At 47.4% G+C, this 24,190-nt stretch overlaps 1 protein-coding gene across 1 annotated transcript in view; it reads right to left on the bottom strand.

The window, feature by feature from the left end:
• LOC125426418 (maestro heat-like repeat-containing protein family member 2B) overlaps positions 1-24,190 on the bottom strand; it is a 75,862-nt gene that overhangs the window by 25,055 nt on the left and 26,617 nt on the right. The window contains exons 19-28 of the mRNA XM_048484676.1: positions 18,226-18,378; positions 17,099-17,125; positions 15,169-15,291; positions 12,872-12,951; positions 11,020-11,149; positions 7,859-7,954; positions 5,689-5,796; positions 3,949-4,072; positions 2,232-2,341; positions 1,766-1,918 (exon numbers count right to left, since the gene is read on the bottom strand). Of these exons, the coding sequence (XP_048340633.1) occupies positions 1,766-1,918; positions 2,232-2,341; positions 3,949-4,072; positions 5,689-5,796; positions 7,859-7,954; positions 11,020-11,149; positions 12,872-12,951; positions 15,169-15,291; positions 17,099-17,125; positions 18,226-18,378 (1,104 nt within the window). The remainder of the gene's footprint in view (positions 1-1,765; positions 1,919-2,231; positions 2,342-3,948; positions 4,073-5,688; positions 5,797-7,858; positions 7,955-11,019; positions 11,150-12,871; positions 12,952-15,168; positions 15,292-17,098; positions 17,126-18,225; positions 18,379-24,190) is intronic.

Here is a 24,190-nt window from a genome sequence, read left to right as displayed (position 1 = left end):
AATGAGGAAGAGAGTTCTGAATAGTCTTTCCTCATCTTCAATATCTTAGCTGGTACTTCTTTCAAAATTAAGATCTCCTTGCCTCCCACTTTCAAATTGTCATTACGATGTTTGTGCAATATTTCATTTCGAAACACCTTTCTTGTAAAGCCCACCACTATATCTCTTGGGAGATTCTTTTCTTTGGCAATTTTTGAGTTGGCTCTAAAAACCTCATCAATTTCTTGTTCTATATCCTCTATATTTTCTCCCATAAATTCTGCAATAATTTCTATTATTTTACTCCTTGTCTCCTCATTTTCCTGTTCTGGGATTTTTCTAAATCTTAAATATCTCTCTTTTAATTTCATCTCTAACCATAAATTTTCGCCCGAGACTTGTTCTTTTTCCATCTCAAATCCAGCCATTTTTTCTTCTACCACTTTCAGTCTTTTATCCATCTGTTTTACGTCTTCCATCATCTGTTTGATGTTATGTTCCAACGTTCCAATCTTTTTTACTTCTTGCTTTATGCCAATTAAATCCTCTTCTATTCGTTTGACTTTATCATTTGTCTCCATAATCATTTCTGTTATTAAGTCCAGTTTAGCCAACACTTCATTCATTGTGGTTTTATCTGGTGTACTGACTTGATTATGCTGAGTACCGTAATTGGGGAGTTGGCTCTTGTTATTATGTTTCCTTGGCGTCATTTTCACTTTTAAAGTGTTCTCTATATATTTCTTTAGTTCTTTAGCCCCCCCAATGACATAAAGGGCAGAGCAGGTTAGGTCTATTTGTCCTTAATCACTCGAACCCGTGGAAAAGGTTTTCTCAAAGTCTATAAAGCTGTTCTTAAACTGGCTGTCTCCTGAACTACTCTACTACTACTAGCAGTAGAAGCAGAAGTAATAGTAGAAGTAGCATCAACACCAGCAGCTTACAATTACAATTACAATCACACAACGTGTGATTGGTGTTTGGAATATGCTGCCACAGGAGGTGGTTATGGCCACTAACCTGGATAGCTTTAAAAAGGGCTTGGACAGATTTATGGAGGAGAAGTCGATTTATGGCTACCAATCTTAATCCTCTTTGATCTGAGATTGCAAATGCCTTAGCAGACCAGGTGCTCAGGAGCAGCAGCAGCAGCAGAAGGCCATTGCTTTCACATCCTGCATGTGAGCTCCCAAAGGCACCTGGTGGGCCACTGCGAGTAGCAGAGAGCTGATGGACTCTGGTCTGATCCAGCTGGCTTCTTCTTATGTTCTTATGTTCTTATGTAATTAAAAATAAATGTTCAGTATATTACTACTGTTACAATAAAAATAAAAATAATAACTTTACAATATATGACTATTACTACCAGTAGTAGTAATAGTACAATCACAATTAAAACAATACAATTATTACAATTGCAGTTAAAAGAATATTTTTCATTATATTACTACTACTACAACTACTAGCAGTAGTGGCTTACAATTACAATTAAAATAAGACTTCAATATGCTGTTGCTGTTATTAGTACAGTTATGGTTAAAATAATGCAGTTATTACAAGTGCAATAAAAATAGTAGTAGCAGGTTTCATTTACAATTAAAAAATAAAATTTTGCTGTTACAATGAAAATAGTACAATTATTACAACTACAGTGAAAATAATAAATTTTCGATATATTATTACTGCTACTACTGCCACCAGTATTTAAAACCGATGTCCATTTCCTCAAGGGTCTGCAGCTCTCCATGCATTCTGAACACTTTGTTCAAAAATCCAGACATCCCACCTGCGCTTCCATAGCACCACCACAGTCTTGCAGGATCGTGAGCAGCCAAGACCCAGCCGCAGTGGCGCACATTCTATTTCCAGATACCAGCTCCTCCAGGATGTCTTCGATGAAGTCCAGAGCCTGATCCGGGGGGAAATGGGCACTGACCACCTGTAAACAAGTCAGGAACAAAGGACCCCCTTTTTTGTTTTGTTTTGAGGGGACTGTCTGCGAAGCTACGGCAACATGACTAGAGAAGCTGCAATATGCGTCCCCTTGCTATGCCACTGATTCTATCTTCAACTTATATCTACTGGATTTGCTTCCCATAGCATTTTTTAAAAGGACAATATTGTTCTCCTTGATGTAGTTTATCAAGAGAAACAGGTTGATCAGCACAGCAACTCACTTTCAGCACGTTTATAACAGAACAAGGAAGGCCCAGAGCAGTTCCTCGAGCTATCCCCAAGTGGAGACCCATTACCTTGGCCATCTTGGAGGATGCTGTGAACAGATCCTCAGGAAACTGAGATTGTAAATCAAGGCAGGCAAACAGCATTTCTTGTTTTTCCTCCAGAGTGATTCCTGAGCGAGCTGGAATTGGGATTAAAGAGGAAGAGAATGGAGAATATGCTTTCTAGACCTGAATCTCTGTTCAGACAAGTCCTGATTCAAGAGAGAGGTCGGATAAATAGAGGCTTTTATACTGCCTCTTTCCAGAGCGGAGAATGTGCTTTCTAGCCCTGAATCTCTGTTCAGCACAAGTCCAGATTCAAGAGAAAGGTCAGATAAATAGATATTTTATACCATCTATCTCCTGAACCAGGACTTGAGGCAGCTTAAAGATCACAGAAAACAACACCTGACCACCCCTACCCTCTAGCCCACAGGTGTCAAACTCGCAGCCCTCCCGATGTTATGGACTACACTTCCCATCACCCCCTGCCAGCATCATGCTGGCAGGGGATGATGGGAACTGTAGTCCATAACATCGGGAGGGCCGTGATTTTGACACCTATGCTCTAGCCTATCTGAACCAAACATAGCCATGATATAACTGGTCCCATCTGGCAGTCCCACTGTTTCTAAAACAGCCCTCAAACAAGATAGAATAAATCAGGGTTAGTTAGCCATAGACAGACTTTTCTGCAATCTCATTTTCTTTGTAAGTTCCTGTTTCTTATGTGGGGAGAGTTTCCATTCTGTCTGGTCGTCAATTTTGCTGTTTCTGGTCGTCAATTTGATATTATGCTAGTTTATGTCCAGCATATCTCTCTGCAGATTTCAAATGCAGGTTTTAATGCTGGACGCAAAGCACTGTAAAATCTCATTGACCACTAGAGGGAGCATAACATATGCAGAATGGAATACACTGCCCAAAGAAACAGGAACTAACAACCAAGGAAAATGAGAATCCCGAAAAGGCCTAAATGTCCTTCTGTACGAGGCTTCGTGAACTTTTGGGGTCATCCTAGGTGGGGTGATCTCTCTGGGAACCCAGGTGGCAGCGATGCCCAGGAGGGCCTCTCAACACCTCTGGCTGGTGCACTAGCTCTGCTTTCTCCTGAACTGGGATGACCGGCCACCGTCATCCATGTTCTAGTAACCACCAGATTGGATTAATGTATCATGCTATACATGGAACTGCCTTTGAGGGTGGTTCTGAAGCCCTTAGTGATTTGGGTCCTGGGTACTTGAGAGAGCAGATCTGCCCATATATTCCTGCCTGCGCAGTGAGGTTGGAGGGGGAGGCCCGCCTGGCTGCCCCACCCCTCTTAGAAGGTATGGGGATGGGGGCAGCCTAGAGAGCCTTCTCAGCAGTGGCCCCTGTGCTTTGGAATGCCCTCCCAGAGGCCCACCGGGTGGCTACTCTCTTGGAGTTTCAGCACTTGCCAATGACTGGCCTCTTCACCCGGGCATTGGGGTGATTTTCCAACTTGGATGGGGGGGGGGCTCAAGATGAGGTCATTCCTCCCACTTTTGCAGGAGGTTGGGGTGGAAGTTTTAGAATCTGGAACGTTTCATGGTTTTACGATTGGTTTTATTGCATGGGATCTTATTGTGGCTTTTATTGTAACCCACCCTGAGACTGTCGTAAAAGGTGGGGAATAAATCCACATAAACAAATAAATTAACGAAAAACATGGAGTTCTATAAGCACGCTTCCGGCAAGCAGCCGCCATCTTTATTTCTGCCCTCACCTTGTATGTGCACGAGGCAGTTGATGCATTTCCCTGCCCACTGCCGACACTGGGCGGAAGAATCACAGGTGAATGGGGCAAGAAGGGCAACCAGAGACCCAAACTGATGAAAATCTTCCCCGCTCTAAACAACAACAAAACAGAAATCTTTATTTCAAAAATAGTTGGATTCTCGAGATGTAACTGCTTTGGCATTTTTGCACTGTCCGACATTTTTGTCAAATTATGTAACTTTTAGCTTTTGCTGTTAATTTAAATAAACACTCAAAAAGTCTCTGTGGTTCCATGATCCAAACCCTTCTTCTGTTACGGGGATGCTTATCTGGGGGAATAAGATGCATTCCTAATTCTATGCAACCAGTAAAGTAGAAGAAGAGGAGAAGAGGAAGAAAAAGAAGAGGAGGTCCTTTCCCTTCCTCTCCTTTCCCTTCCTCTCCCCACAACAGACACCTGGTGGTGCAAATGGGGCTGAGAGAGTTCCAAAGAACTGTGACTAGCCCAAGGTCACCCAGCTGGAGTGTAGGAGTGTGGAAACACATCTGGTTCACTAGATAAGCCTCCACTATACATATACTTGCATGCCACAGAGAGAGTGGAAAGTGAAAGTGGGGCTAGAGGAAATAAGTCCATACAAGAAATCTTGCTGCAATGGACATTCACCTCCACCACGCAGGAAACACCTTGTGAGTAATTGGCCTCTGGGTAGATTCTCATTTGTTATATTGCTCTTTAGTCATGTTTGCGGGATTGGTACTCTTCATGCAGGTTTTTTGCTTCCTATGACATTGTATGATTTGCTTCATTTCCTAATTTTGGCTTAGAGCTTGCTTGTTTTGTCATATTAATCAGTCTGCACTGATTATTTGACTTATGCCTCTGAAGATACCAGCCATAGTTGTGGGGGAAACATTAGGAGCAAACGCTACCATACTGTGGCTACACAACCTGGAAAACCCACAACAGTTAGTGGATGCCAGCTGTGAAAACCTTCAACAATACAAATTTCAAAGCATTGCTCAGTGAAGCCTTGTAAGAATTTTTTATTTGCTCTGGATAGATTCAAGTCCAATAGTACCCTAGAAGAAGGAGAAGAAGAAGAAGAAGTAAGAAGAAGAAGAAGAGCAGGAGGAGATGGTGTTGGTGGAGTAGTAGTAGTAGTTTGGATTTATATCCTCCCTTTCTCTCTGCAGGAGACTCAAATGGGTTTACAATCTCCTTGCCCTCCCCCCCCCCCCCGCAATCACCCCGTGAGGTGAGTGGCTGAGAGAGCTCCGAAGAACTGTGACTAGCCCAAAGTCACCCAGGTGGCATGTGTTGGAGTACACAGGCTAATCTAGTTCCCCAGATAAGCCTCCACAGCTCAAGCAGCAGAGGGGGGAATCAAACCCGGTTCTCCAGATTAGAGTGCACCTGCTCTTAACCACTAAACCACACTGGCTCCCTAGAAACTAACATGATTTTTCAATCTTGAGCTTTTGAGAATCAAAGCTCCTCTTATCAGATATCAGGCGAAGGGTGCTTTGACTCTCAAAACCTCATGTGCTGATAATCTTGTCAGTTTCTAAGGTGTTGCTGGACTTGCATCTTGCTGTTTTGCTGCAAACATTGCTTCCCTCTGACATTATCTTCACATATTCCAGAGGACTTTTAGCACTTCTCAGTCTGAAAGATGCAGGGGTGGGCAGTAGGGGGGGGGGAGGGCGGGGAACACAATAAAAAGCAGAAAGGGGGCACACTCACCGGGATGCCGACCCCACTGCTTTCTTGAAAAGCATCGAGCAGCTGTAAGCTGGCATGCAAAGCTCTCTCTCTGCTGCATTCGGTTTCAGTAAACCAGGGATCTATGAGCTGGGGATGGCACAAGGACGTGAACACACATGAGAACACCAAAACTGGATCAGAGCATTGGTCAAAGAGTGCTTGGGACTGCACCCCTCCCAGTGCCTTCTCTGTCCTCTCTGCCCCCCACAAGGACTCCTGACTCACAGCTCCGTTTCCTCCCTAACCCACATATCCAACATCTGCCTGTGAACCTTTCTCTGCCTTTCCCCCCCTTTCCGTGCTCACAGCCACCTGCATGTCCTTTTCCCAAGGACACTAGGCCCGTGGGGGCGAACCCTTTGGCACTCCAGATGTTATGGACTACAATTCCCACCAGCCCCTGCCAGCATGGTCAATTGGCCGTGCTGGCAGGGGCTGATGGGAATTGTAGTCCATAACATCTGGAGTGCCAAAGGTTCACCACCACTGCACTAGGCTGTTGGACGTGTCACTGCTGTCCCCTGGTGGTGACGGCAAACCAGGTAGCCAGGGGCACAAGAGTTGGGATGCTTGCAAGTGAAAAGGAGAAGAGTTTGGCTTTATACCCCACCTTTCTCTCCTGAATGGAGGACCAAGGTGGCTTACAAGCTCCTTTCACTTCCCACAACAGACACCTTGTGAGGTAGGTGGGGCTGAGAGAGCTCTGAGAGAACTGTGACTAGCCCAAGGTCGCCCGGCAGGAATGTAGGAGTGTGGAAGCACATCTGGTTCACCAGATAAACCTCTGCCACTCAGGTGGAGAAGTGGGGAATGAAACCCCATTCTCTAGATTAGAGTCCACCTGCCCTTAACCACTACACCATGCTAGCTCTGGCATGGTGAGTGGGGGAAGGGAGGGCAGAAGATTTGGGCAGGTCAGAATCAGTGTCACTGTCTGTTGGGTTGCCTCCAAATCCCCGAACCCTTTATAATAGAATAGAATATAGATACTGTCCCTGATAAAAACCATAGAGTTGGTTAAGGGTGAATGACCATCCAGTCCTCTGACTCCTTGTGGCAAACCATGACAAGAAATGAGCGTGTAACCCCCATGCTCAGAATGGGTTGACCCAGAAAGGGGTGGAGACTCAAAGCAGCAGAAGGCTGCAGAGCTCATGTAGTTTGGAGGAGACAAGGCTACCAGACTCGGACCTTGGTTTGTATAAGCCTTAACACCTTGTTAAGGTAACTGCAATGTTGTTGGGAACTAGTGGGAAGGTAGTTGTTTATTTTTGCTATGTTGTTTCAGGGTTTCTTTTTGTGGTTGTAGTGGGTGAGAGTTCTCCTGGAAACCTTCATCATGTTGAATCCTGTTCATCAAGCCCTTGGAGTCTTCAGGAGCCAACCCACTTGCAAAGAAGAATTGGACTTGGCAGTATCAGTAGACTGTAAATATAAGGACTTGAAAATACAACCTGAACAGGACTTTGAAGTGTGATGTTAAATGTTGATGTTATATATTATATGTTAAGAAAGTAAACCATTTTGTTTTTAAAATTTGTTGTTGCAAACTCATTCCAAGTTCTGCCCCACAAAACCCACAGATAGAGGTTATAAGCGCAATCTTTTTTATTCACTAAATTTCAGGTTCAGGTTTTAATTTTTTTGGCTAAAGCTGAATAAAGCTGGTAACCATCAGCTTTATCCAGCATTTAGCAAAAATTATCGGGTTTCTAAAAGTCAAACCAGAATATTACCAAATAAAAATGATTGTGGTCCCCCCTCCCACTGCTGTTTCCCAAGACCACGTGGACCTGGGAAACAGTGGCGTGGAGAGCTCCAAATGAATGCTGGCTCTTGACCTTTCCAGTCAAAAAAGCCGAATCATGTTCAATTTTTTCAGCACCAAGGTTGTTTGGCTCTGCTGAGTAGCCTTGATTTTTTAATTAGTAAACTAAAAATCCGAAAAAAGCCGATTTGGTTTTTTTCGGGTTTGTAAGGGGATTCGGTCACTGAATCACCACCCCTTACCACAACCCACTACCTGAGCTGAGGGATCCCGCTCAGACTGCCAAAGAACGTGGTCTGATCCGCTTAGCAATTTCTCACCCTCCCGATCTGCTTGAAAATAAAATAAAATGGTTTTCCTTCCAGCTGCCCCAACACTCACCTGGAAGATTTCACCCACCAGCTCAGATGTCGGCTGTTCCTCCAGGACGTTCTTCATGAGTTTCCCCAGGGCCTCCATGGAGGAATTATACAATCCCTGAAAACCACCATCCAGAAAGTTGAGTAGGTGAAACGTGAAGGTCAACAGGTATATTTGTACATAATCCTGTCTGCAGAGTAACAAGCAGAATGTAGCACTGCGCGCCACTTTATAAGAACAGTTATCTTGCTAAAGACCAGCCTTCTTACCTCTGAAATCATAAACCAAAGAACTTTACTTAAACTGAGAGAGAAAGAGACCATATACGTATAACAAAGTATTACTTATGTATAGATACATTCGCTGTTCGTCGTTTGGTTACAATTTGGTTACCATAACAAGCTGTGGTGGGATCCAAAATTTTTAGTAACAGGTTCCCATGGTGGTGGGATTCAAACTGTGGCGTAGCGCCAATGGGGCTGGGCAGGGCACGATGGGCACGATGGGGGTGTGGCATTCCAGGGGCGGGGCATTCCTGGGCGGGACTGTGGTAAGGATGCAGCTGCTGCGCTGGTCCTTGGGCGGGAAATGAATGCACGCAGGCGCAGGCTGCCACGCACGCCGGTGCACCTCCTGCTAGACTGCTTCCAGTTCTGTGCGCTACTGCTGAGAGGAGGGGCGTAACTAAGGCAAAAATCACGTGGCAAAATCACCAATTAGTAACCCCCTCTCGGCACACACAAATAATTAGTAACCTACTCTCGGGAACCTGTGAGAACCTGCTGGATCCCACCTCTGATAACAAGTATCATTTACAATATTTTAACTTTCAGTTAGAGGCTTTTTACATGGCTTTGGTTAACAGAACACTTAACAACTTCTTTCCTCAGCCAGAGAGCAACTGTTTCAACTGTCATTTTTAGAATGTTCGCTGAGCTCTCCCAGAATTCCTTGCTGCTGCATTCAAGGTTGTCAAATCCAACAAAAAGAGGGGGTTGGGGGTGACGTCATAGACTCCACCCTCCAAAGCAGCCATTTTCTGCAGGGGAATTCATCTCTCTAGTCTGGAGAGCAGCTGCAATTCCAAGAGATCTCCAGAGCTCACCTGAAGGCTGGCATCCCTAGTGACTGCTCCTGTATTTTCAGTCTACACCAAGGTCAGAGGCAGTTGGAAAAAGGGTCATTTAGTCTGGGTTGCAAGCTCAAAGAGGTTTTTTTTAATTAGGGTTGCCACCACTGGGATGCAATTCCTGGAAATTCTGGTGGTGAAGCCTGGGGAGGGGTTTTTTTTTGGGGGGGGCGGACGGACCTCAGTGGGGTACACTACCATAGAGTCCACCCTCCAAAGTTGGCATTTTATCCAGAGAAACTGATCTCTGCCCATTGGAATGCTGGGATCTCTCCAGGCCTCACCTGGAGACTGGCAGCTCTACGTTAAGCTTGAAACCTTTTGAAACTTGTGACAAAAACACACTATATTTATCTAGTGCTTCTAGAGCAGTGGTGGCGAACCTTTGGCACTCCAGATGTTATGGACTATAATTCCCATCAGCCCCTGTCATCATGGCCAATTGGCCATGCTGGCAGGGGCTGATGGGAACTGTAGTCCATAACATCTGGAGTGCCAAAGGTTCGCCACCACAGTTCTAGAGGGTTCACAGCACCATCCACTGCTTCAATAATCCTAACAAATGCCTTAGCAGACCAGGTGCTCAGGAGCAGCAGCAGCAGAAGGCCATTGCTTTCACCTCCTGCCTGTGAGCTCCCAAAGGCACCTGGTGGGCCACTGTGAGTAGCAGAGTGCTGGACTAGATGGACTCTGGTCTGATCCAGCAGGCTAGTTCTTATGTTCTTATGACCACGTTGAGGACTCTTGCTCTACATCTTACTGATCAGAAAACGGCTCCTAGGAAAGAGCTAAACATCCTCCTTCCTCCCTAGCTTGGATCAAATCTTTAGCACCCCATGGTTGCATTTAACTGTTTGTTTATTTTGAAGTCAGAAGACATTTGAGGGGTTGGCCACTTTATTTTAGTTTGTCTCTGAGACAACAATCTCTCTGGCTTCAACAGACCAGCGGAGGAGAGTTCAGTTCCCCCCCCTCTTTGACACCCTGTTTTTCAATCCCATTCCTTGCTTGGACTCACAATCCTGTCTGGGTAACTTATGGGGTAGCTGAGCACCAGGCCAGGACTTGAAACATTATTTCTGTCCTCTGTTCTGTGCCAGAAAAACGCTGTGCTTGCCCTGAAGGGAATTCTGCCTGTTGCCATGCTTGTTTTGAGATAACAGTGAGACATTCCAGAGATCGGGAGAGAAAGATAGGCTTAGTCAGCCTGAGACAGGGCATGGGATCGGGGGTCAAAAGATGACTTATCTACAGAAATATGTCCCCCCCCCCAAATGTAAACCTGAGTTAAGAGACCCTATCAAAATTAGCTGGTTGGACTGTGATGCCAAAAGTTTGGGATCCCACTGGACAAATGCTTCTGGGAAGTCCACAAGCAGGTCAGAACAGATAATGAAGAAGAAGAAGAAGAAGAAGAAGAAGAAGAAGAAGAAGAAGAAGAAGAAGAAGAAGAAGAAGAAGAAGAAGAAGAAGAAGAAGAAGAAGAAGAAGAAGAAGAAGAAGAAGAAGAAGAAGAAGAAGAGTTTGGATTTATATCCCCCCATTCTCTCCTGCAGGAGACTCAAAGGGGCTTACAATCTCCTTGCCCTTCCCCCCTCACAACAAACACCCTGTGAGGTGGGTGGGGCTGAGAGAGCTCAGAAGAGCTGTGACTAGCCCAAGGTCACCCAGCTGGCATGTGTGGGAGTGTACAGGCTAATCTGAATTCCCCAGAGAAACCTCCACAGCTCAGACGGCAGAGCTGGGAATCAAACCCGGTTCCTCTTAAGATTAGATACATGAGCTCTTAACCTCCTACGCCGGTTTTTCTCTCCCCACAACAGACACCTCATAAGGCAAGTGGGGCTGAGAGAGGTCTGAGAGAACTGTGGCTGGCCCAGAATCACCCTACAGGCTTTTTTGCAGAGGAGTGGGGAATCGAACCCGGTTCACCAGATTAGAGTCTGCCATTCATGTGGAGGAGTGAGGAAATAAACCCAGTCCTCCAGGTCGGCGTCTACCACTCTTAACCACTACATCGCACTGACTCTTGACACCCAAAGAACCCACGTACTTCTATGTCTAGCGAGTCCTTTCCCATCTCCTCTTTCAGCTGCTCCAAGGGAGGAAGAGGGAACAGGCTTTTGATGCTTTGATCCAGGAGATCCCGATTTTCCTCCAAGGTCAAACACGGCTTCAGCTTGCTGGTGGGAGAAAAATGGATGAAGGGATGCAAATATACCGGTATTTTATTTTAATTTTATTTTTTTAATTTTTCAAACTCATATACCGTCCAATCCCCGAAGGGCTCTGGGCGGCGAACAACATAAAATTCAAATACAAATAAACATAAAAATCAAATACAATAATCTCCCAATAATATAAATTAAAACGCAGCAATTAATAGATAACAATGCCCGTTAAAATCCTTCTTAAACCCTCCCTAGAGGAGAGAAGAAAGGGTGGGTTCTGTAGATGATAATGAACCCAAATTTCCATGAGGATGGAAGGGAGGAGGGGGGGGCACTTTCAGCGGCTGGACACTCCAAAAGCCCGGCGGAACAACTCCGTATTACAGGCCCTGCGGAACTCACCAAGATCCCGCAGGGCCCGGACAGCTGGAGGGAGAGCGTTCCACCAGAGCAGGGGAGCCAAGGAGCTGTAAAGGTCCCTGGCCCTCGGTGGGAGGCTACAGCCGCATCTATCATTGAGGGGCCAGGGATCTCCAGTAAGTTGGCCTCTGCTGAGCGCAGAGGTCTAGTGGGGACATATGGGGTAACGTTCTTATATGCAATAAGAACCTAGACTACAGTGAGGTGTCCCTTTGAAAAATGGACTGCGTTTGATTCACGCATTTTCAGTCCTGCTATTTGTGCTGCAGAGTAATTACTGACCATTTTTTGTTACTCGTTTTCCTTGTTCTGCATTTTTATTATTATTAAATTGCACTATCTACCCTAGAGTGTATCTATTTCAGCAGCCAGGAATATAAAGAACCATAGAGTTGGGAGAGACCCCCAGGGGCCACCAAGTCCAGCCCCCGCAATGCAGGAACACATAATTAAAACACGCTTGACAGGTGGCCATCCAGCCTCTGTTTAAAAACCTCCAAAGAAGGAGACTCCACCACACTCCGAGGTAGTGCCCTTACTGTCAGGAAGTTTTTCCTTTTGTTTAGGTGGAATCTCTTTTCCTTCACTGCTGAGAAATAGCCCCCCCCCCAAATGTAAACCTGAGTTTCCCGTTTCAGTCAGGGGCAAGGAGAGCCAGAGGCGTACCTGGGGTAAATGGCGCCTGGAAACAAATTGTCTCTAGGATGCCCCCAGGCTCTGCCCCCCCACCCCCAGGCTCTGCCCCCCACTGCCCTCGACCCCACCCATGTTACCATGGACATGGGCAAGGTCTAGGGTGCCCACCTTCCCCCCAGACTCCCCCTACCGGCTGGGGTCCCAGCCAGCAGCCTGCAGTCTCTTCTGACCTCCCCTTCGGGCAGGCCAGAAGAGACTTCAGTCCCGGCCTCGGAGACCTTCTTTTATAAGCACTGAGGCTGGGGGGTGGGTGGGCTTGGGGAACAGGAAGGGGTGGGACTTCCTGCTCCCCAAGCCCCATCCCCAGCCTCAGTGCTTATAAAAGAAGGTCTCTGAGGCTGGGACTGCAGTCTCTTCTGGGCTGCCCGGAGGGGAGGTCAGAAGAGACTGCCAGCTGCCGGCTGGGAGCCCAGCCGGCAGGGGGGGAAAGAAGGGAGGGGGAGTCCTGGGCAGGGTTGAGGACGCTTGGAGGCAGCAGGACTTCCTGGTCACGTGGGGGGGGGCTGATTTTGCGCCCCCCCACATGAACAGAAGAGTGGCGCCCGGGGACAAGGGGTTCCCCTTGTCCTTAGGTAGATACGCTACTGCGGAGGGCTCAGCTCTGGATCCACAGCCTACCTCAAGTATCCCAGAGCAAGGATAGCGTTGGGGCGAACTGAAGTTGCTAGAGAATCCACAGGCTCTTCCCTGATGAAATCCTGAAACAGAGAACAGATGTTGGGGGAATGACAAGAGGAATCAAAGGGTCACTGGCTAATTCTGCACAGGGCAAATGTAACAGGTGCAGGATGCTATATAACCCGTTGGGGTGGGGGATTTCGCACAGGTCCCACCCCACCAAACCAGCCTGTCCCGTTTCATTTTCCCCAACCCAGGTTTTTTGAAAATCGCTAAACTAGCAACCCTTTTGAAAAACCCAGATTTTTTTCCCAATGGGCTCCAATTGCTGCCTGTATAGCATGCATGTGAATTGGAAAACAGGAAAACGAGTTCAAGAAGGAGGAGAAGAAGGAGGAGGAGGAGGAGGAGGAGAAGGTGAAGGAGGAGAAGCAGGAGAAGGAGGAGGAGGAGGAGAAGCAGGAGGAGGAGAAGGAGGAGGAGGAGGAGAAGGAGGAGGAGGAGAAGGTGAAGGAGGAAAAGGAGGAGAAGCAGGAGAAGGAGGAGGAGGAGGAGAAGCAGGAGGAGGAGAAGGAGGAGGAGGAGGAGGAGAAGGTGAAGGAGGAGAAGGAGGAGGAGCAGGAGGAGGAGGAGAAGGAGGAGGAGGAGAAGGAGGAGGAGGAGGAGAAGCAGGAGAAGGAGGAGGAGGAGAAGGAGGAGGAGGAGGAGAAGCAGGAGAAGGAGGAGGAGGAGGAGGAGAAGGTGAAGGAGGAGAAGGAGGAGGAGCAGGAGGAGCAGGAGAAGGAGGAGGAGGAGAAGGAGGAGGAGGAGGAGGAGGAGGAGGAGGAGGAGAAGGAGGAGGAAAAGGAGGAGGAGGAGAAGGAGGAGGAGAAGGAGGAGGAGAAGGAGGAGAACAACAACAACAACAACATATAGCATAAGGCATTTGTCTGTCCTCCACATCATCCTCCCCACAACCCTCTGGAGTAGATTAGATGGAAGGGGATGATTTGCCCATGTTCACCCAGCAAGTTTTCATATCAGAAACAGGATCTGAAGTCAAATCTCCCCGGTCCTAGGCCCCTTCTGCACATCCACTTTCACAATTGTTTGAATTTTGCTCTTCCGCACAGTAAAATCCAGCTTCAAAGTGCATTGAAAGTGGATTGAAAGTGCATTATGTTCGGAAAGGACCCTAGTTCAGCATCCTAACCCACACACCATCCAGGCTCTGCCACCATAGCCATCAACTGGTCCTTAATAAAGTCAGGGTAGGGTTGCCAGCTCTGGGCTAGGAAATTGCTGGAGATTTGGGGGTGGTGCCTGGGGAAGGGCAGGATATAGGGAAAGAAGAGGCCTCCGCAGAGTTTGTTTGTTTGTTTATTTATTGTTTCGTTTTCTGTACCGCCCTATTCCCAGAGGACTCAGGGCGGTGTACAACATAAAACCTACTACAGCCAAACGGGGAGCATGATTAATAAATTACAAATATACAGGCTCCATCCATTTAAAATATTGCCGAATCCCTTTAAAAACAGCAGATTAATATAAAGAACAACAGTTTACGATAAAAAGACGTCCAGCGAAACCCAGATTGCCATACAGTCAGTGGTGGGATCCAAAAATTTTAGTAACAGGTTCCCATGGTGGTGGGATTCAAACAGTGGCGTAGCGCCAATGGGGCTGGGCGTGGCACGACGGGGCCTGGCCGGGCATTCCGGGGGCGGGGCATTAATAATTTCTCTGTTACTGTAAAAAACTCTTACTGTAAAAAAAAAGTTCCTAATTTCCAGCTGGTATCTTTCTGTCCATAATTTAAACTCGTTATAGCCAGTCCTATCGTCTACTGCCAACAGAAACAACGACTTCTCCTCTCATTGACTGCCTGTCAAATACTTAATACTGTCAAATACTTAATTTTGTTTCTAGAAATCAAAAGAAGGATACTTTCCTTAAACAAAGAACTTTACCATATTTCTAAAACATGTTTTTAAAACAGCCCAACAGGGAGAATTATCCCGTTTTCTACCTTCGCTGACCAGCCACATAGGAAACAACAGGACTTTATGATTTTTGGACCTAATGGAATTCCTAACGGAAAAGCAGACCCAATTAGTAACCCCCTCTCGGCACACACAAATAATTAGTAACCCCCTCTCGGGAACTGGTGAGAACCTGCTGGATCCCACCTCTGCATACAGTCCGCCCTCCACAGCCTCAAGTCTTTAGGATGAGAAGATCCACGCTCAGGAAGACGATGGGTTCTGCAAATCTGCAGCGGAGGCTGGCCCTGCACTCTGCTCGGGCACCTGACTCACCAGTATGACACCGAGGAGCTCCTTTTTGCAGGTCAGCTGTAATCCGTGGTAGTCCTGGGTCTCGTGAAGGGCGAGGCTGATGTCTATCATGCTCTGGATGAAGGTGAGCTTGAGGTTTATGTCCTGCGTTTCCGAAAGAAGCCTTTTACAAGCAAAATACATACACTGAGTGAAACCAACCCTGCCTTTCCCAAGATCACATGAATTAGAGGATAGGAATGGGCAATGGCGTAGCTAGGGCAAGGGACAGACTCCCGGTTTTCTGCTCTCCCCCATAAGACCCCGCACCCCCCCCCCGGCCCAGGTGGGGGGGGCATTGGGGTAGCGCACAGGCAGGCAACCAAGCTCGGTGGGGCGGCAGCCACGGGTATGGTGGAGAGGGTGCTCCTGTAACCCCTGTGTAAGAATGGGATGACCCAGAAAGGGGTGGAGTCTGAAAAGAAGCAGAATGCTGCAGAACTCATGAGGTTGGAGGAGGCAAGGCTACCGGGCTGGGACCTTGATTGATTTTATTAAGCCCTTAACACCTTGTTTAAGGTAACTGCAATGTTGTGGGGAACTAGTGGGAAGGGAGTTTATTTTTTTTGCTATATTGTAAATGTTAGAATTTATTGTTTCAGGGTTTTTGTGAATGTAAATGGTGAGAGTTTTCTGGGAACCTTCATTATCTTGAAGCCCGTTCACCAAGCCTCAGAAGTCTTCAAAACCAACCACCAGCAAAGAAGAATTGGACTTGGCAATATCAGTAGACTGTAAATAAGGACTTGAAAATGCAAACTTAACAGGACTGCAAAGTGTAAATGTTAAATGTTTTAAAAGTGTTATTTGTTAAGTGAAGTAAACAGTTTTGTTTAAATTTGGTTCTTTGCAACTCCTTCCAAGTACTGCCCCACAGAACCCACAGAAAGAGGTTACACTCCCCCCAGGCAGCAGGCTTCCTTCGGGGCTGGCTGTTCATGGGGGTGGCCTTGCGAGCTGGCGGGGGGAGCTCAGTGGGAGGCGCTCAACGGTTCCCTGGGGGGGGGGGGCATGGCTGGGATAGCAGGAGAGGCTGTGCCTTGGCCACCTTGCTTGCCGCTGCTCCCCACATTCATTATTAAAATTAATCAAAAATTCCTGTAAAATACTCTCCAGTGGTGCCATAAAATCAATTGCAGCTAAGGAAGGAATGAAAGTGAAAGACTAGGAAAAGGAAAAAAAAAAGGGAAATATGAAAAGGGGGAAAGGAAAGGGAAAAGGGAAGGGAAATGGAAGAGAGAGGGAAATTGCATTGAGCAGTAGGCTGGAGTAGATGGTGTGTATGGCCCCTTCCTACTCTATGGTTTTATTATTCCTTTCCTCTGCCCGCCATAAGGACCCCTACTCACATCTACCCACGTACCCACGTACCCATCTACCCATGTACCCATGTTCATAAGTCACCTGCACGCCCTTTCCTCCACAGCCCTTGATGGTGTTTGTGGCCGCGAGTGTCATTGCTGTGACCATTAGGTGCACTGCTCACATCTCCAGTGCTCTGTTCTGGGGCACTGCCATGCAGCCCAGCCCATGAGTCCAGGAGGTGGAGTCCTTGCGAGCAAGTAACCAAGTAGGGAGGAGGAGGAGGAGGAAGAGGAGGAGAAGAAGAAGAGGAGGAGGAGGAGGTTTGGATTTATACCTCACCTTTCGCTTACCAGCTCCTTTCCCTTCCTCTCCCCACAACAGACACCTTGGGAGGTAGGTGGGGCTGAGAGAGTTCTGAGAGAACTGTGACTGGTCCAAGGTCACCCTTGGGTGCAGAGGCAGGTGGAAGAGATGGGGTGGGATGAAGTCAGAGGCAGTTGGCTCTGCCAGAAGCCCTGGGCCCTTGGAGATGCCCCACCGAGGGTATGCTCTTGCCCGCCCTGGGAATTAGCATGCAAATAATACACACAAAACTTTCACCGTTTACCTTTTTGGCAATGCTCACACCAAGCACCTGAAAAAAAAATGCAACCCTCAGTCAGCATTTGAGAAACCAACTTGCCGTGCTTATATCACGAGGCCAAATATAATACACATTCTTTATATAAAATTTTGATCCTGCCCATCAGAGAATCTGCATGGCAGTTCAGGGCATTTGCACACAATCACCCATGTGTCACAAAACACCTTAATTTTAAGCCCTTAAGGCACAGGTGTCAAACTCATGGCCCTCCAGATGTTATGGACTACAGTTCCCATCATCCCCTGCCAGCATGATGCATAACATCTGGAGGGCCACGAGTTTGACACCTGTGCCTTAAGGCATCAGAGCTCAGGGAGGAGTAAAACAAACCCGTGGCGGGGATGATGCACTCGTACAAGTTCAAATTCCCAGTGGACTGGAGGAAAAGGTTGCAGTTGGCCCAATTTTGGGAAGATCCGTGCTTTTGCCCATCAAAAGCACAGTGGTGTTGGGACGACTGCATATATGATCACATAATATAACAAATATGTTGCGTAACTGGAAATCTGCCCTGATGAGAAGGTAGGCTTGCTGCGTTGGGAAACCCTTTGCGTAAACGGCCTTAATCCAGCTAATGTGAGGATGGTGAAAGTTACCCATTATTATACCGCTTCCTCCCCTGATTGACTCCCTTATTTCTTTCTGCATTCGAAGATCAGCCTTGGTTTTGATAAGGGGAGTAATGTTCCTTGTGCCTACTGCATATAGAGGCATTCCACCTTGATAAATCTTTCTTATATAGGGGTAGCTCTGTCTCAATGATTTTCCCTTGGCGAGAATGAATCCATCCATCCATCCATCCATCCATCCATCCATCCATCCATCCATCCATCCATCCATCCATCCATCCATCCATCCATCCATCCATCCATCCATCCATCCATCCATCCATCCATCCATCCATCCATCCATCCATCCATCCATCCATCCATCCATCCATCCATCCATCCATCCATCCATCCATCCATCCATCCATCCATCCATCCATCCATCCATCCATCCATCCATCCATCCTCCTCCTCATCATCATCCCCACGCATCTCCTGCTGGTGGCCGGGGGTCCTGGCAACCCTTCCATTACAGCCTCTCACCTGCCCACTGTTGTAGTAATGCCGCAGGACTCTCTTCATGATTCCAGTTTCCACTTGGGAACAGAGGAGTTCTTTGGGAGCACAGAGTGCTACTCTGCCGTAGGTCAGCATCATTGCTTGGTGGACGTGGCCCCTCCGGCCTTGATAATAATCCTGAGTAACAGAAAGAGAGGAAAGGTGCAGGAAAAGAGATTCCACCTAAATATTAGGAAGAACTTCCTGACTGTCAGCACTGTTTGTCAGTGGAATATGGTGCCTCGGAGTGTGGTGAAGTCCCCATCTTTGGAGGTTTTTAGAGGTTGGATGAACATATGTCGGGAGTGCTTTGATTGTGTGTTCCTGCATGGCAGGGGGTTGGACCTGATGGTCCTTGTGGTCTTTTCCAACTCTATGATTCTAAGAAGGCGCAGCTGCTCTTTATTTTTCAACTTGGCGACTGGCCAGCAGCTATGGGGCAGGTTCTGTTGGCCTCCCCTGCAACAACCCGACTGTTGGGTGCAGCCTTGCAGAAATCGGTTTATTGAACAGGATCTCAACATAGGGCCAACACCAACAGCAGCTCTTTGCGGGAAGTAAATTTCGATGCAGTAATACTGGGTTCGTGTTCCTTCCCCTCCGACCTCTCCCTTGGGATCCCAGCGAAGAGAAGTAATTAGCAGCGGTCAAAGTGAGGCAGAACCTTCAAAGCCACATAGAAGACGTGGCAGGTGCTGCCTGGCTGGAGGGTGAAAAAGCATTTTCACATGGACCAGATAAGAACATAAGAACAAGCCAGCTGGATCAGACCAGAGTCCATCTAGTCCAGCTCTCTGCTACTTGCAGTGGCCCACCAGGTGCCTTTGGGAGCTCACATGCAGGATGTGAAAGCAATGGCCTTCTGCTGCTGCTGCTGCTGCTGCTGCTGCTCCCGAGCACCTGGTCTGCTAAGGCATTTGCAATCTGAGATCAAGGAGGATCAAGATTGGTAGCCAGAGATCGACTTCTCCTCCATAAATCTGTCCAAGCCTCTTTTAAAGCTATCCAGGTTAGTGGCCATCACCACCTCCTGTGGCAGCATATTCCAAACACCAATCACACGTTGCGTGAAGAAGTGTTTCCTTTTATTAGTCCTAATTCTTCCCCCCAGCATTTTCAATGAATGCCCCCTGGTTCTAGTATTATGAGAAAGAGAGAAAGAGATAGGAAAACAAGTAAGGGGTTTCCCACACTACCTTCTTCCAGCCCACCCCAAAGTTCCATGGCGAGAGCAAGGGAAAAGCTGACATGTCAACCGGTGGTGGGATCCAAAAATTTTAATAACAGGTTCCGATGGTGGTGGCGATTCAAACAGTGGCGCCGCCGCACACACGCACCTCCAGTCCCTTTTGGGCAGGGAGGTTGCTTTAGTAACCCCTTCTCGGCACTGAGAAAAAATTAGTAACCACTTCAAGAGAAGTAGTGAGAACTGGTTGGATCCCACCTCTGATGTCAACAGGTTTTCACAGGATCTTGACACTATGGAACAGTGGGAAGATGTGCCATGCAGAAGGCTCCAGTTACAAGATCTGGGAAAGACCTTTACCAGAGACCTTGGAGAGGTGTGGCCAGTCTAAGCTGACAATACTGAGTCTCTCTCCACACAAAACAAACATTTTTGATCCCCGCCCTCCTTGCATTTGAAGAAGAGAAGAAGATGTTGGATTTATATCCCACTTTTCTCTCCTGTAAGGAGACTCAAGGTGACTTACAAGCTCCTTTCCCTTCCTCTGCCCGCAACAGACACCTTGTGAGGCAGGTGGGGCAGAGAGAGTTCTGAGAGAACTGTGACTGGCCCAAGGTCACCCAGCAGGAATGTAGGAGTGCGGAAACACATCTGGTTCACCAGATAAGCCTCTGTCACTCAGGTGGAGGAGTGGGGAATCAAACCCGGTTCTCCAGATTAGAATCCACCTGCTCTTAACCACTACACAATGTTGTCCGCAATCACTCCCTCAAAATCATTCCTGGCCACTATTTTTGCATCGATCCATTTTTCCCCACGGATTCTCCATGGATTCCATGCTATGATGATTCAAAGACTCGTATTGCAATTCTCGTAGGTCGTGTACAGGAGGCTTCGGAAATTCATCCCCCCCCCAATAATTAAAAAAACTGACAAAATTAAACAGGTGAGCCAACGGACCAAGTTCAGAAAACTTCACCTAGCCCAAGGTCACCCATCAGGCTTCATGTATAGGAGCAGGGAAACAAATCCAATTCACCACATTAGAGTCTGCTGCTCGTGTGGAGGAGTAGAGAATCAAACCCACTTCTTTGAATAAGAGTCCGCCACTCTTAACCACTACGCCACACTGGTTCTCTCAAGAACTGACTCAAAATGTGAAGTTCGCTGACTAAACTTTCAAGCTGCTGAAACAAATTTTAAGTGTGGTGGATGCAGTGGTGGGATCCAAAAATTTTAGTAACAGGTTCCCTCGCCAGCCCCCCCTCAGCAAAGGGGGCAGAGGCGTACCTAGGCAAACCTGAGCCCTGGGCAAAACCTGAGTTGGATGCCCCCCCATATGGGCAGCCACCCCCCCATGACCCCCCCATTTTTTTTTTGCACCAGGTCATTTCTAAATCATCATCACATTATAGAAAATGCCCCAACTCACAAATTTGAACACAGCAGTGGTGAAACACACAGGTTCTTTGATAGAGACTGGTGAGATAAAAGGTACGAAAGGCTGAGAATCCATGAATTGCAGTACCTGGAAGGGATTAACCCAGTTCAGGGAATGACATTATTAGTCACAATTGCTATATGGAACCTCCACGTTCAAAGGCAGGATGCCTCTCGGGGAGGCGAGGGCGTGGAGACGAAAAGCGGTCCCAATTAGTAACCCCCTCTCGGCACACACAAATAATTAGTAACCCACTCTCGGGAACTGGTGAGAACCTGCTGGATCCCACCTCTGGGTGGATGTGGTTTGAATGCATTTTCACGGCATGGAAACACATTCTGGAAACTGAAAACACGTCTTGGAACGCGTCTCCAAACCACGTCCACCCCCTGAAAACTGTGTGTCTTCACCCAAGGTTCCTTTTCTGTGTCTGCCCTCTTGGCGGATTGATTGAGCCTGAATTTTCTTCCTTTTCCTCAAGGCCAAGCCTGGCGAATATTTTAGCACTCGGAACCTCTTTTTCAAAATGTCAGCTGCTGCAGAACACCAGTCTTTATCCTGCTCGAGAATGGGTCAAATTGCAACTGTTGTAATGAGCTTTGAAACCGTGTGAATATCCTGTGACCTGTGCAGAGAATGTTAACTCAAGCAGGCCGGGGCTGAATTGAAGGCTCTTTGTTCATCTGGCTAAAGTTTGGCTAGCCGCACTAACAGGTTTACGAGAACTGCTTTTAAATGGCTTCTCTCGATCCATTTTGGTGCCGAGACTGCAGAGAGGTGTGGAAAACGTTTTCAAGAGATACGCACAGCAAATCAAAACGTTTTGAAAACACTTCAACAAAATAACTGCTACAATAGAGGATGTATTTGAAACATTTTGAGGCTGTAAATACAACTTTTTTTCGGGGAGGGGTGAATTACGTGGAACTCCTCGGAGGACACATTATATTTCCTGCCTCAAAGCATTTTATTTTGGTTGTGTGGAAAGGCCTGACTTTGATGGGCCAAGGTTCTGAATTCAGTATAAAGCAGATTCCTGGGCGTTCTCCACCCACCTGGTTACACAGAGAGCAGCCTTCATTTCTAAGGCCTGCTTGCTTAAAAACAAGGAGCACCAATTCACTGGCAGATTTCCCGCTGCATCCTTTACTTTTCGCAGGAAACTTGCTCTGTTCTGTGGTTCACTCCTCCTTAATTACAACTTGACAAGGAGCATGTCTAACATCAGCTCCAAACCGGCTTTCAGGTCTTTCAATTTATATGTGTCTAGTCCCCTCCGATGTTACGGACGCACACAAATCTTGGTGCGAGCCCACTTCTGATAGCAACAAAGATTCTTTTTGTATGTTGTTTGGCTGATGGGCACATCCCCTCCTGACTTACCCCGATAGATGCGACATGATCTTGTGTCAATGCCCTTCAAGGGGATCTGGCAAATTTATTGCAGCGTAGATTTTCGTGAGCCGGAGCCCATTTTGTCAGATGTATGAAGTGTTATGTTCGGTTGTTAGAGAGATTTATAGCATCAACTACACAACTTTGATGAGTGATGGGCAGGCAGCCAAGAGAAAGAGCTCAGCTGTCCTGGATTCCTGATGAGTGAGGCCACAGAGCACAGAGAACGGGACTAAGGTCATTTTTTTTAAAAAGGAATGGCCGTCGCATTCTTCTTTTAATAAGCTAGATAATTCGAGGAGGAAAAAACGACCTGATTGATGTAACCCACTTTGGGAGTTTCCAACAAAAAGGGGAGGCAAACATCTAAAATACAAAAAATAAAAAACATATTGAAAAAGAATGGAAAGCCAACATGATGGAGTGGTGAAGAGAAGCCGACTCTAGGTCGAATCCCCACTTGAAATTTGCACGCAGATCCAAACCTGTTCGTTGTGAAACCGTGTCCTCTTCATCGGAGTTTCTCCCTCCCCACCGCAGCGAGCACACAGCAGACACACCCGGTTGCAGAACTCTTAGCAATCCCCACTACCAGGCGAGCTCGCTTTGCCGGTCTCCCCTGATTGGCTGGCGTGCCTTGATGGGGCGGGACCTTTTCCCACTGCGGAAACATATATTGTAGGGGCGTGATAAAACAAACCAGTGTGTAAAAGTTTAACGTTTAACTGTTTAACTGTGCAAACAGTTAATCGTTACCAGTGTAAACCATTAACAATTCAAAGTTACATGTTTGACTGTTTAACGTTTGTGTCCCCTTCTGCTGGCCGATCGCAAAAGCGGAAATGAAACCAAGGAAAGGCTGCATGCGCATCGCAGCGCTGATTGGTTGCCCGAATTCCACATCACACTCCAGGGCGGGAAACGAGTCAGGGTTGCAACCCTCATCCCTCCCCTCGGATCAGCTCTGAATCGTGTTAATGGGGTCTGTGCCACTTGCAACCAGGTCCTGCCGGAACACGGATTAATGGGGAGAACAAGTGCCAGAAACGGAATCTGCCACGCAAGCAGTGGGGGGGTCGCCCCTCAAACCTGGTTAGTTTGTGTTCTGAAACCTGGCTAAGACGGTAGAGGGGATTCGACCAAGGAGGAGTGACCTTGGGTTAGGCATAGTTCTCTTGGAGCTCTCTCAGCCCCACCTACCTCAGAAGGCGTCCACTAAAAGGAGAGGAAGGGAAGGTGATTGTAAGCAGCTTTCGCGGCTCTTCAAAAGTTAGAGAAAAGCAGTTAAAAGGTAGAGAAAACCCAATTCTTCTTCATCATCTTCACAACGCCCATGCATACACACATCTGTAGATCTCAAATTAAATCTTGTATGTCTTAGGGCTGTCAGTTTGCTGGTGCGCCTGGAGATCTCCTGGAATTTCAGTGGAGTTCCAGAAAGCAGCAGTCAGTTCCCCTGGAGGAAACGGGTGTTCATGAGCCAGAACCTGGAGACAGGGGACTCGGAGGCAGAACCTGTCAACGCATTGCAGCCAGAGTTGGATGCTCTTGAGGAAGACCAGGCAGCAGAGCCAACTCCCAGCCTTTCCCTGCCTGGTGATGTGCAGGTGGAGGAGCCTGCAGATCCTCCTAGGGAACCCAGTGATGAGCCAGCTGTGCATAGGAGGCAGAAGCAGAGGCAGTTGCTGCAGCAGCAAAGAAGAAGTACTCATCTTGCAGCAAGATATGGGAAGATAGAAGTGTCTGCATCTGATGAGGATTAACTCCTTGCAGAATCCCAGCCCCTGGGACAAGGCTCTCTCTATAAGCCTTGCTGTGAGCTTGCTGCTGCCTGGGTGCAAGAAATATGTTTCCTGTTGCTTCCATGTGCCTGGTCTACTACTGATCTCCAGCCTGTTTGCCTGATCTCCTGTGCCGTGATCTGTTAG

This window comes from Sphaerodactylus townsendi, linkage group LG02, assembly GCF_021028975.2.
Source record: "Sphaerodactylus townsendi isolate TG3544 linkage group LG02, MPM_Stown_v2.3, whole genome shotgun sequence".
Taxonomy (NCBI): Eukaryota; Metazoa; Chordata; class Lepidosauria; order Squamata; family Sphaerodactylidae; genus Sphaerodactylus; species Sphaerodactylus townsendi.
This window is presented reverse-complemented; position numbering and strand designations above follow the sequence as displayed.